The sequence below is a fragment of the Dama dama genome, chromosome 11, assembly GCF_033118175.1.
Source record: "Dama dama isolate Ldn47 chromosome 11, ASM3311817v1, whole genome shotgun sequence".
NCBI classification, from domain to species: Eukaryota; Metazoa; Chordata; class Mammalia; order Artiodactyla; family Cervidae; genus Dama; species Dama dama.
This window is the reverse complement of record NC_083691.1, coordinates 10039069-10053028: the sequence shown is the minus strand read 5'-3', so window position 1 is coordinate 10053028 and position 13960 is coordinate 10039069. Positions and strand designations below refer to the sequence as shown.

General features: G+C 34.8%; 1 protein-coding gene across 3 annotated transcripts in view; it reads left to right on the top strand.

The window, feature by feature from the left end:
* Positions 1-13960, top strand: part of PBX3 (PBX homeobox 3) — a 215453-nt gene that overhangs the window by 162209 nt on the left and 39284 nt on the right. For all 3 annotated transcript variants that reach the window (XM_061154646.1, XM_061154644.1, XM_061154645.1), the window contains exon 4: positions 10688-10878. In XM_061154646.1, the coding sequence (XP_061010629.1) occupies positions 10688-10878 (191 nt within the window). The remainder of the gene's footprint in view (positions 1-10687; positions 10879-13960) is intronic.

Below are 13960 nucleotides of genomic sequence, written 5' to 3'. Positions count from 1 at the left end.
TTTTAATAAAGAGAATATTAAGCTGAATCCTATTAAACTATCAGGTTTTTAGGTCATAAATAGTTGTATATTGGTTATAGAGTTCACCCTAAAATAAGAAACCTCCTAGATACCCATCATCCAGATGAATAGCAAAAATCAATGTCAGTCTTATTTTGTCTGTCTCCCCTGGCCCCCCTCTGTTTTGGCAGGGGGAGTATTTTAAAATAAGTCCTAGGCATCATATCGTTTTATCCATAGATACTTCATTGTGTAGTCAGGCATTTATTAAAGTTTGAAGACCTTAGTGTGATGTCCTGGTTAGTTTTAATATTGATTTTTCTTCTAAGTTCCCCATGTAGCTTTAGTTGCATATGTTATTTTTTTCATTGCTTTCTCTAATGTTCTGGATATGGTATTAGTAAGCAAATGCTGGATTCTGTCCCAGAGGTGAGTGTGTTTTGAAGAATGGTAGAAAGATTTATGTAGCTTTATGTTAAAATACAATATAAATTAATATTATAAGATGTCTTTTTTTCTGAATAGGCTTTCTGGGATCTCATACTGTATCTCTAGTCTCATTTGCAGGAATAATTTTTGGTGGAAGATGTGCAAATGAGAATTTTGGAAAAATAGCCTGTGTATGTATATTAAAAAATTGAGCTTTCTGATTTGACATATGAATAATTGAGAGTAAACAAAAGAAGTCATGGTTGAAAAGGTTGCCCTGAGCATTAACAGTAGAAAACGGCTCTAATTTGTAGGATAACCCTAATTGCATAACTTTCTGTTAAATCCATCTGTACATACTTACTAAATAAATACTACCAGTCACTTTGCATGGAAAGATCTGTAGAATTAGGGGTCAATTGGCCAGTACTTAACAGCTGAGAAATTAAGGTGGTTCCTTACTATCTTCTGCCATATTCCTTCACACCAGCCTCCTTATTTTCTCCCTTTAGCCCTGTTGAAAGTTGGGTGAAACTGGCATCAGTCATTGTCATTAAGGTTTTTGTTTTGTTTCTTTTAAAAACACACATACACACAAGATCTTCATATACTAATCTACTGTTTGTATTTTTGTTTTAAATGTCAGACTGGGAAATAATGAATTTTAAAGTTTAGTCATGAATCTTATTTCTAGATAAGTTCAGTAGCCAAATAAAAACCATTGAATGTATATTTCCTGTCTCATTTTTAACACAAGAAATAATGGATATATAAAATCTATGCAGTATTATGGACAAATAAAACAAGATGACTAATTGACTGATTCAACAGAAATTTAGTTTACAAATTTTCTCCTGTAGGTTCTGAATTGGTTTAGAAATAACATTAGCATTTAGTTCTCTTGAGTGGTCTTTGGGGCTGGTTTTTATTGCTCTCCTGTCTGTGGTTCCTAAGTTTGTTAGGATCAGTGAGTTGACCTAAGATAATCTTTTCTTTGCACACTTTTGGGATACGGGGACATTATCTGAGATAGAACGTTCAAGGATTTACTTTGGAGTTACTAGAAGAGCTGTGAAGAACTAAATGAGATGAAGGCATCAGTTCAGATGAAGGCATGATATTTCTAAAATAGATGATGGTATTATAATTTTCCATTTTACAGATGAGAAAATGAAACTCAAGTAATTTGTCCAGTGTCACACATCTAGTTAGTGTCAGAATCGGGTTTTGAAATCAGTTTCTGACAATATGCCTTCCTTTCCGGTTGAATTATGCTGCTACTTGTGTATATAAAAGAACAAAACTCAACGGAGCAGATTTTAAAGATCTTATTGGCTTTATTCAGTGATTCATGAATTGGTCAGCATCTCATCTAGCAAATAGAAGGAGCTATACAAAATGGAAGATGCCTGTAGGCAGACAGGAAAACGACAAGGAAGTTAGATTACCAATGAGAGAATTGGTTGTGGCGAGTTCACCTTTCTTTAGGGCATGGTAGGTTTCTATCAGGCAGATTACCTCACTCATGCTGACCCAGTAATTCCAGATTGGTTTAAGATTACATTCCTAGGAGAGGTTGAAACTGTAATTATGTAGTCTTGGTTGGGTGGCTTGGAGCATAGCATAAGTGACTCCATTTTGGGTCTCTTCTCTTGTTTTTAACAGTTAGAATTTGCAAATAATTCAGATACATCCCAGTTTTTCTCTGATTTGCTCATGTTGTATTACATGTGGGGTAGCATCAGAGTAGAGGTGGGCAAAACCCAACTATTTTAATCCCTTTATAATAGTTAATCTCTTAACTATTAAAATCCCTTAGAAATTATATTTTTCCTCCTAAAATTACATGAACATGTGTACTTGAGTGACAGAAACCTTATTAGTAAGTAGGAAGAACATATATGTTAAGGCAGAGTCTTTGTCAGAAAGAGGTGTTGAGTCTTTTGCTAAAAGAAATAAACTGCATTGGAATCTCAGAGCTATTTACTCCACTGTGTTTTGCAATGAAGCTGTAATGAAAATGTATCTGAAGCCTGTTTAGATTTAGATTGCCATAAAATTAACAAACACCACCACTGCAGTAAATTAAAGTACCTTATAAACACAGCCACATTTACAAAGCTAAGCAGACTAGAGCTACAGTTAGAGCAAAATTAAATCCAAGCTGCAAGGCTCAGCTTTATGTGTATGTTTTAGGAATGGTACTGTGTTTAAAATCCTGTCCTATTTTTTACCTCCAGGAAATGTCCTTTGATCATATGTTTACATTACATAGGCTTGGATGTAATGATTCTTAGTGATAATGATCTAAATTCACTTATAAATGCTCTTGAAATATTAGCCATAGAAAACATATTAGAGTAAGGTTCTTGAATATTACTACCCCCTAAAAGGAAAACCAAAATTATTTTACTTTTCTCTTGTTGATCCTGACACCCAAGAGGAATATGATAATTTTTCAAAGCTTGCAGCGATTGGGTTGTAATACTTTCATCTTGAGTGTACTGCCTTCCTCTTTAGCTGGGAGAAAAACCTGGTTGCCTCTTTGTCTTCTTGTTGATTAGCTGCAAGTTTGTTTATTTTTTTTTAAGAGGAGAAAAACAAATTTTTTATTTTGTGTGTACAGGATCCCCATATATTTATAAGACTCAAAGACGGCCAGGCAATGGAGGTTTATATGCCATCCCGAGCTATGGGATGGGATTAGCTACAAGTTTTGGAAAATCTTTTTACTGTACCTTTCAAGTATGCTCTTATGATTAAAGGCCCAAGCATTAGAATAGGTGAATTCCTAATGAACTTGAGCTAAGCTTCCTGGGAAGCCTGCTTTTAAGAATTAAAGACCTTGTTGATCCTTCTACCTCTCTACCAAAGGGTAAGGGATACAGTTGGTTTTTGCAAATGAAATTTAACTTCGAGATTTGTTCTGGGATAAAAAGAAAAGATATATATCATACCCTGTACAGTTCTCCCACTTTGCTTGTACCAGAAGAAATGCTTGTACACAAGCAATTCACTTCATAATTTACAGTTGCTATAATAGAGATGACATATTGAAAGCTATCTACTATAATTATATTGAAATACATTTTTGCTGAAGGCAAAAGTGTTGTAAGGGTCTGAACCCTCCCTAAGCATCTGGAAACCTGCTTCCTGAGTTCACAGATGTCTTGAATTTACCTCAAATCAGGTAAAACATTGGAGCCAAGCAGGTACATTCAATGTGCTCAAGACCAATTAGGCACTGTTTGGCTAATAGAGGACTCCCAGACTGCAGCGGTTTGGGGGGGAATGGAGAATGAATGTGCAGCCTGAACCAGTGTAAAGGCATGGCCTTGTGCTTTTTGAGGCTCTCAACAACATTGTATGTTTATATTTGATGGCAAGATCTTTGCTTGTAAAGAATTTTTTTTGAAACAGGTTTTAAAATACTGATGTTATTACATGCGAGATTGTGTAACCCACAAACTCCTAATCCCATTTTGCTGTTTGTTCTTAATAGCAAAAATATAGCAGGAAAGACAAAAGGATACTACCTGATGTAAACTTCATATTTCAGTTTCCCAAGCGAGCCTTTGTCATTCATTGCTCCAAGAGAAGGGTTTTACCGCTTTGTCAGCTTTTCCTTGGCTGGAAGGAGTGTTTGAGTGTTCCCCTTTTTCCCTTCAAGTTTCTAGCCTGCTGACTCTATGTATCAAATGTATCTTTGACCACAATCTTGATTAATAAAATGAATTGTTTTATATTTGAATACTCTCTTTTTTTCCCCATTTTTTGGGAAGCAGTGTTTATATTTATTTGAGGAATGGGAAGGCTATTATGTTAGGTAACATTACACTATGTTAGGTAATCAGAGTAGGAACTTACTTGTGGAATGATAAACACAAAAATACGCATTTCATAAAATTACCATTTCCATTATTAATAATAACTGCCATTTATTAAGCATTAATTATGTTCCAGGTTCTGCAGTTAACTTAACATGTATTTTATAGTATAATCCTTACAAACGCTCATGAGACAGGTCCACAAACTATGTGATTGCATTAAGATGTGTTGAGGTATGATAGAATCTTAAAAAGAGTGGATGTATGTATATGTATAATTGATTCACTGTACATCAGAAACTAACACAACATTGTAAACCAACTATTGTTGTTTAGTCACTAAGTTGTGTCCAATTTTTTTGCTCCAATTAAAAGAAGAATGATAGGTATTTCATCTTTGCAGCTGTTTCGTAGGCATATTGATCTCATTCTGGTTGGCTTAAATAAAAGGTATCTTTGAATGTTGACTTTTATTTGGAAACAAGAAGAATTTGTTGATTTTATAAGCATTACATAAATATAAAATCTATAATATTTGACTAGAGTTACTTGCAAGGTTATAAAGATATCTAGAAAATGGATGCATGCAAATTTGGGAGTCATCAACTTTTAATAGAGATTTATTCTTTCTTTGAAGTGTGAATTTTTAGAATAGGGAGTATTATGATCTGTTTGCAGTCAGCCTGTCTAGATGTTTACAAAAGGCCAATTCAGTTTTTAGATCTGATCATGAACCATTTTAATACTTCCTCTAAAATAGGTGCTTGCTCAGTGTCTGATTTTACCTTTTTTTCTTCAATGATGGGACCTTACAGGCGAGAAAGGGGTTGAATCTTGAATTCACCATCAAAAAAACCACCACGATGAAACAAACAAAACCCTGAAAACTAATTTTGACTGTAAACCAATTTTGACTGTAAACCAAATATATATGGATATGGAGGAGATAGTTTTACTATCTCCTATTGTATTTAACAAATATATTTAATAAATATCATTAACAGCATTATAAAAAATCCAGATGTTTCAAATCCTCAATTATATTACTTAGTTTGACTTTTTAAAGAGAAAGGAACAAATGGCAAGGAGAAAGGCTGTTATAAGAATTGATTTAAAATATTTTTTATCAGATGAAGCCTTCCAGTTTATTTAAGTATGTTATTACAATGCCTATTTTAAACAAAACATATATTTTGTCACATAGTAAACAAAAATGCATCCTAGATAATTTTCAACAGCTGGATTAAAAGAAGAAAGAGGTTTCTGCCATTACTTGTAAGTCAGAAAATTCAAGGAATTGAAACTCACTTCCTAAATCTAGTTAACCAAGGTGTTTCTACATTTGTATTTTGGACATTGACTAGAAAATTCTTAACAGACAATTCTACTTGGAAAAATAAGAAGGCAATGAAAAAGATTTCCAATGTCTATTTTAATGATATAGTCTTGTTGGTATCAGAAGATATGATAAATGTTTAAAGTGAGCATCTTATGTTATGAACAGTATTGATGCTAGTATGTGGTTTGGTGGCCCTTCACAATAACTCTGCAGTCATTTGATCGTTCTTACTGCACTTACGTGTATACCTTTTAAGGAAGAGGAGATGAGGCAATACTGTGCTCTGCTCTGCAACTGGTACAGATGATGCTGTAAATGAGGCTGTAATTTACTTTCAGTGGTAAAAAGGAAAAAAATCACTTTGCCTAAAGTGTATGCATCTTTCTTAAGGGCGTACCCAGATTTTAATTATCTAAATGTAAATACTTAACGAATTTTACTTAGAGTAATGAGCTAAAGTGCACACTACATAAATGAGATGTTCTAATTAATCATGTATGAACTACTGGTTTAAAGAAAAGCTATGTGAATTCTGCGAATGTTGGGCTATTGCCAAATTGCTAATCAGCATTTGCATTCATAGATGACTTCACTTAATAAGTTGTGAGACATTCAGCAAATGTTTTAGGAAATTATGAGTTTTTAGATGCAGAAACTTTTTGCTTTTAACCCTTGTTTTTAACACAACCTTGTGGCTGCTTAGAAACCATAGGCAGACATTCATTCTGGGAGAGATTAAAATACAACCAGAGAAAAACTGAGAGTCAGAGAACTGGGGAAAAAACCAACAACTCAGGTATCACTCACACAGGAGACTTGGATGATCTATCAAGACGTACACTCTGTCATAGACGTACGTTGCCATAATGTGTGAACTAGATTTGTAGGAATTAGCATTGTTACCTGTGCAGATTAGAAATACCCTGGTACAGCAGTTCTCAAACTTTTGGTTTAAGAACTTGAATTCTTAAAAATTATTGGAGATCTCCTAAGAGCTTTTGTTCAGTGGATTATATCTATCAATGTATTATAATAGAAATTAAAACAGAACAAATTAAAGTATGTATTAATGTAAAAAACAGTAATGAACCATTATCTGTTTAATATCATATTTTTTTTAAAACTTGCATTTAAAAAAAACACCTCAACATTTAGAAGAATGTCACTGCTTTTACATTTTTGCAAAATTTTGTCATGTTGGGCTTAATAGAAGTCACCTGGATTCTTAAATGTCTTTCTGTGGTCAGTCTCCTTTCCTGTGGTTGAAGTATATGAAGAACACCTGTCCTCACACAAATATGTTATTGGAAAAGGGAGGGGTGTATTGATAGCCTTTTAAAATACTTATGGATATTATTCTCTTGTATTATGCCAAAACTTGACAAGTTGTAGTATCCTAAATATTAGCTATCATGAGTCTGAAATCATACCAGCTTTTTGTAGTCAGTTCCTTTACAATCTATTGGTCTAATGTACACTTTGAATGGATCTTCTACTTATGCATATTTTTGTAACATCATGCATTGATCATTTGAAAAATAATGGTTCTCTGAGTTATGTACATTTTCCAATGTTAACACCTTATATAACATCAAAATGTCATATTTATTAATATCAATACCAAATTAATCAGAAAGTCTGCTAGGCAACTATCAAGCTCAAGGTAGTAGATGCAGGTTTTCTACAATTTCACCATTGGCACAACTACTGTCAGCTATTTTCCTTGATGTGACAAGCTTGCTTGGTTCAGTTTTGAGAAAATATCTACCAAACACCCAAATCAGAATAATTATAATAATTTGTTGATTTTACTTTCAAATAAAAATGGTATTCCATGAAATAGACAACATCAACTCACAACTTAAACAATCACACGAGAGTTTTTTCTCAAGACAACCATCCTTTGATGAGCAGTTGAAGTGCTTTTGGTATGCTTCCCATTTTATCAAACAGAATGTTAAAGATGTAGTCAAAGACTGAGATGTAATAAAATGAATACTTTCTCTTGCTTTATCAAGACATTCCTAAGTGAAACTGCCTTCTCTGGGTGTGGTGGGGGTGTGTGAATGTATGGTAGTAAAGAATAAAAAGGAACATCAAAGATTACTTAGTATACTATTTCCCAGAGAATTTTTCTTAGTATGTTGGTCCACAAGGTGCTATAGAGCTGTGCTGTCCAGTATGGTTGCCACTAGTCATGAAAAGCTGTTGAGTCCTTGAAATCTAGCTCATCTGGAATGAGATGTGCTTTTGTAAATGTAAAATATATACTGCGTTTCAAAGTGTGTGGGAAAAAAAAATGGAACATATCTCATTAGCAGTTTTCTAAAGATACTATTATGTGTTGAAATGTTAATATTTTTCATGTATTGGGTTAAATAAAATATGTTGTTAAAATTGGGCTTCCCTGGTGGCTCAGCGGTGAAGAATCTGCCTGCAATGCAGGAAACCAGGGTTTGACCCCTGGGTTGGGAAGATCCCCTGGAGAAGGAAATGGCAACCCCATCCAGTATTCTTGCCTGGGAAATCCCATGGACAGGAGTCTGGCGGGGTACAATCCATGGGATTGAGAAAGAGTTGGACATGACTAAGTGACTAAACTACCACCACATTGTTAAAATAATTGCACCTGATTTTTATTTTTTAATGTGGCTATTAGAAAAATTATAATTTCATATGTGAAAAATAAAACACATTTGGAAAATAGTCAATGCAATAGCAAAAACATTAAATGACCAAAAAAATTTTTTTTTTGGTATGTGGCTCACAATATTCTTCTTTTAGGCAGCACTGCTCTAGATAAAAGAGGTTTTGTGACCAAATTTATTTGGTCAAAGTTGGATACACCATTCTCCCTTGAAGATTTATGATGATGCATGTTGGCATATTGAAAGTACTGAAGAATCCTGCCCCCCCCCCCAAATTTTAAATTATGGTTAACCCCCCCATTTCCCAAACATACTGTATTAACATTTTCTAGAACTAACTTAAAAAAGTCTATATCCAAATTTGCTGATTTCGATTTGCTATTCTAGTTTGCTTTTCTTCATTTTACTAATAAGAAAACTGAAGACTGGAGTTTATCAAATTATATAATTTAAAATTATATGAACATCTCTTTTGAGAAAGTACCAGAAAAAAATTATATTTCTTGGCAGGATGACCACTTATTTTCAGCTTGGCACAAGATAGTCTATGTTGATAATAGAGTGGGGAAAATCTTAAATTTACTTCTCTTTACTATGGTTTCCTTAAAGATGGAAAGAACTTCCACTTTCAAAGCTACAAAGTTCCTTAATGTTTTACTGTCCCATAACTCCAGACAATAATTTTTAGCCTTTTAAAATTATAGACTGGCTAAGAATCTGAAACGAGAAGAAAAACCCCACAGTTTGTCCCCTCAGGAAAGACAAATGTGCATACAACTTGAATAAGATTTGAGGGAGTGTCATGGACACTCTAGACCTCGCCATGGAGTGCAGGTTAAAAATTTGTCAGTTATAAAGGTTCGTCAGGGATAATGTATTTATAGATATTAATCAACATTACTCTTGAATTGTAATACAAAACCCCACCAATCCATAGGTGGCTATTGAATGCCTACCATGTATGCTGTGCAAATCCATACTCTGAAGAATACCAGAATCACCACTTTAAGGGAACTTTAAATTTCTTAAAACTTATACGTGCTTAAAACATAAAAACTTTGACTGGTAAGCAAGACTCATTTTACCTCACCTTAGAAATATTTATATAAAAGCTCTGCTTCAAGTAACTGAAACAGTGTCCTTAAAAGTTAGTTCTCTCATGAGCAGTTAGAAAAACCATCCTGTTCTATGTGTTCAGGATGTCTGTAGGGAAATTATGTTATTAATTATTATATAATGTTATATCTTCAAAATGTGTCTTGCCATGATCAATGATTGTTCTGTCTGCTTACCCTACTAAGCAGCCATGCAATAAGATGCAGAATCTCCTTTTTTTAAAAACAAACAAAAAATACTATAATGTATCATTTTTATGCAGAGATATAGACAGATGCTTTATTCACCAAGGTGATACTGGATATCTGTGTAGGCCCAGTTACATGGTTTTATAGATCTAAAGAATATAGGTGAGCTGAAAGAGACAGGGACAGGATTTTTAACTAAAAGTTTGAGACCCACATCTGATCCTTATTTTCCTGCTGCCCCTTCCCTGAGGAGTTGAGCTGCTTTATCCCTCTTTCAGAAATGGTGTAGATCCACAAATAAGGCCCACACCACAGCTATGTTATATACCAGGATGTTAGCATGGCATCCAAGGCCCTTAATGTGCCAGTGCAAATCTCAACTCCCTCTTCTCCTGTACCCTCTTCTCTGTCTCTCTGAACTAGCTTCATACCATTATTTCCAGGGTTTTTTTTTTTTTTTTTTTTCTTGTGCCTGGAATTCCTCTTGATTTCCACCTATATTCCACTTTGCAAAAATCTTACCCATTCTTTAAAGCCCTGATTTCACTTTTTGCCATGAAGTGATCTTTGTTTCCCAATGAGAATATTTACTCTTTGGAACTTAGGAAACACTTTTCCTGTGATGCTTTGCATGGCCTGCCTTGTTTAAGAATTCATTTTAATATATTTTATTGCACTGAAAGTTAGAGCCACATCTTGCTCATTTATGTGTCCCTTCACTGCGTTTGGAAGAGTTTGAATTTCATAGTGTTTCAGTAAATATTTGTTGAGTAATTGTAAAATCCCAGAGGAAATAGGAGGTGCTTAGCGTTAACATGTAACATATATCTGTACTTATATATAGAAATTGGTACAGAGCATCCTCCAGTGGGAAAAGCTCATTTTGAAAGTGGGCTGAAGGTGGTAGGAAGGGCAGTTGAGTGCTGTTTCCCTTGCATGCCTGGCCATTCACAGTTCCAGAGTTCTCATGCCCTTGTCTCGTTATCACTGCCATTTCACAAGTGTCTTAGTTTTCATTTTACCTAATACATAATGCTATTGGTGGTTGCAAATGAGATAGAAATTCAGATGAGTTAATGTCTGAGTGTGATATTATAAAATACGAGATTCCTAAGGAGTGATTTTTTTTTCCCCTTACAGGCATGTAATGAATTCACTACACACGTGATGAACCTTCTCCGAGAGCAGAGTAGAACACGTCCCATTTCCCCAAAAGAGATTGAAAGAATGGTGGGCATCATCCATCGAAAATTTAGTTCCATTCAGATGCAGCTCAAACAAAGTACTTGTGAAGCAGTTATGATTTTAAGATCCAGGTTCCTTGATGCCAGGTATGTGAGGCCACAAATCCATTGCATGGCTTTTTTTTTTTTTTTCTTTTCACTCTTTGTATATTATTTTATGTAATTCTGGCCAGTTGGTCTTAGATTCTTCTTTAATTTGGCTATGAGAGCCCTTCTCTACAGTGAATAGGTAATTCACCTCATGGTGCCTGCAGTGTCAAGCCTCATCTTGTCTGGGGGTGGTAGTGCTATTAGCTGCCAATTTGGTGACTCAATTTGGACTTCCCTCAGATGATAAAGAGTCTACCTGCAATGCAGGAGACCTGGGCTCGATCCCTGGATTGGTAAGATCCCCTGGAGAAAGGAATGGCTACCCACTCCAGTATTCTTGCCTGGAGAATTCCATGTACAGAGGAGCCTGGCAGGCTATAGTCCATGGGGTCGCAAAGACTTGAACCCAACTAACACTTCACTTTCTGGCGTCTCAGGAAACAAATAGTGTTAGTGCTGCTAATAATGACTTAGTAATATGTAGCCTTTTAACTCTGATGCTAAAAAGTATTTTTAAGGATAACATTCAGTATGTAACTTTGTTTTAACGCAGATTTGTTTTCTAAGAATTTCTTAATATTATGTTGCTTGTGCATATTAGAAGAAAATCCTTCAAGACACAGGTACACTTCTAAGGAGGAAGTGGTATTTTAGTTACCACAAAACCCCAAACTCTGTTTTCCAAATCTAGAGGAAAGCTTCTGAGTTTCTCCTGTAGGGATACATAGTTTCCTTTTATCTGAAGCTTTCACCAATTTTCACAGGAGTTAGGTAATAAATTGCATATGATGTGTTAGACCTACTGAGTGACATAACAGAGGAACTGTTAAGTTCCTACTCTATGCTGCCTCTACAGGAAAGCCTCTTGGGCATTGCTAAAGCTTGCAATCAGTCTTCAACATTGTAAAAGGGTTTCTATTTTATTTTGCTTTCTCTCCCTTGGAATCTCACAGAGGTGATAAATATTGTCCAGATTTGACAATATTAAAGAAAATAGCTAAATTAACATCTCAACTGGAAAATAAGATGTGAGGAACAGTCTTCATGCCAGAGCTCTTCCCTGGAGCCAGATAGGAAACATGCCCCCTGATTATGCTCCTGTTCTATCATCTTTGGTTCCTTCTTCCATACTGAATTAGTTACTAGAACTCACCAGTGCTTTGTTTTCAGGATTTCTTGTATTAGCTCTTTTTTTCCATCCAAACTTGCACTGCTCAGTTCATGTTCATCCTTTTGTACCTGGGCTAGCATAGTACTGTCCCACTTTACTTTTCTTCTGCTCATCCTCCAAGGCCCTTTTATGATGAACTCATTGCTTTACTTAAAAACCACAGTAGTTTTTCAGTGTTGGATAACACACGCACACAACTTAACCTGGCATTTGAGGCCTTCTGTGACCTGTCCCAGCCCAGATTACTTTTTTGTTGTGTTATGATTTAAGTTTTATTTCTTATTTTTCCTACTTAACAAATACCAAGCTCACTGTGAAAAATTTGGAAAACATGTAGACTAGAAGGATGAGTGGTTAAAGACAATCATGTTTTTACTACCCAATGGGAAAAAAAAAGTCACTGTAAATGTTTTAATATCTTCCTTTCTGGTTTGTGGTACTATTTTTGTTTCATGTTCCTGTGATGGTACAATATGCATAATTTAGTTTGCTTTTTAAAAAACTTACCATGAATAGGCAAACATTTTTCATATAGAATAAACTATTTTAAATGTTAATTGTTGAAGTCTACCAGATGGATATATGATAAATAATTAACTTAGACATTTTTCCATTTTTGAGCATTTAAATTGCTCCTGTTAATTTCCATGATAACCTCTTCCTTCCAATTCCTTTCTTCTTTCCTTCTATAAATATTTATTTGTGCTGAGGGTATATAAAGGTAAACAAGATTGGTTAACATACTTGCCCCAGTTGAGTTTGCATTCTACCTGGGGAAATAGGCAATAAACAAGTAAACAAATATGCTGTAGTATTTTGCTCAATATTGTAGTGAAATATGTTAGAATGGTAAATGCTATGAGGAAAAAGAAAAGCAAGGTAAAGGGAGAGAAAATGATGGACAGAAGGTACTGTTTTAGATAGATTTTTATTGCAATTAGCCTTTCAGTAAAAATCTTTATGCTTTCAACCTTTGTGATCTTTAGAATTATTTCCTAAGGATTAATTCTCAGAAATGGTATTATTAGATCAAAATGTGAACATTTTTAGTGCTCTTAATATATCACTAAATTGTTCTTTCCTCTATTTAATCCAAAATGAAATACCTCTTGGTCTCAGCTATTTCCTCTGACTAGAATTCTTTCTTTTCCTCTGCCTAACCACCTCTTCTACTACCACCCCTCAACTCCTATCCCTAGCCTTCCACAGTAAGTCATATTCTCTCAACCATTTCCCCAACTTGGCCACCAGTAATGAGTTGTCATCTGTGAGGGTGTCTAGCATGGAGCCTGGAATGGAGGCAACGCTCATGTTTGTTGATTTAGTGAGACCTTGCTCATCCTTCCAGGCCTGGCCTACATGGTCCCTTTTAGAAAGCCCACTTTAATCCTGCCACTGGACTGGTCCATGCCTTCTCGTGAACACTGATACTGTGTTGATACCATTCTCCAGACCAAACTTCATTCAGACTGCCTTTACTGTAGCTTTCATGATTATTTCTTCTCTTCCCGAGTAAGTCACTTGGTTACTGACAGCAATGGCCAGGTCTTATACATATCCATTCCCCACAATTCCAGTGTCTTATAGTGTAACAGACTGCAAAAAGTTCTTTATTGACTAACCAGATGAATGAATAATTCCACCTACTACTTAGAATAGCTCAGAGCATTAAGGAAGTAGCAGTTAGGAAATCAAAACCATTCTTAAATTGTCAACATTGAGCATTTTAATGAAAAGTATTATATAACAAAGATATTTAAAAGTACTTTCTTCAGAGGAAGGAGACATATATAGACACCTATGACTGATTCATGTTGATGTACAGCAGAAACCAATACAATATTGTAAAGTAACTATCCTCTAATTAAAAATAAAATTTGTTTAAAAAGTACTCTCTTCAGAAAGAAA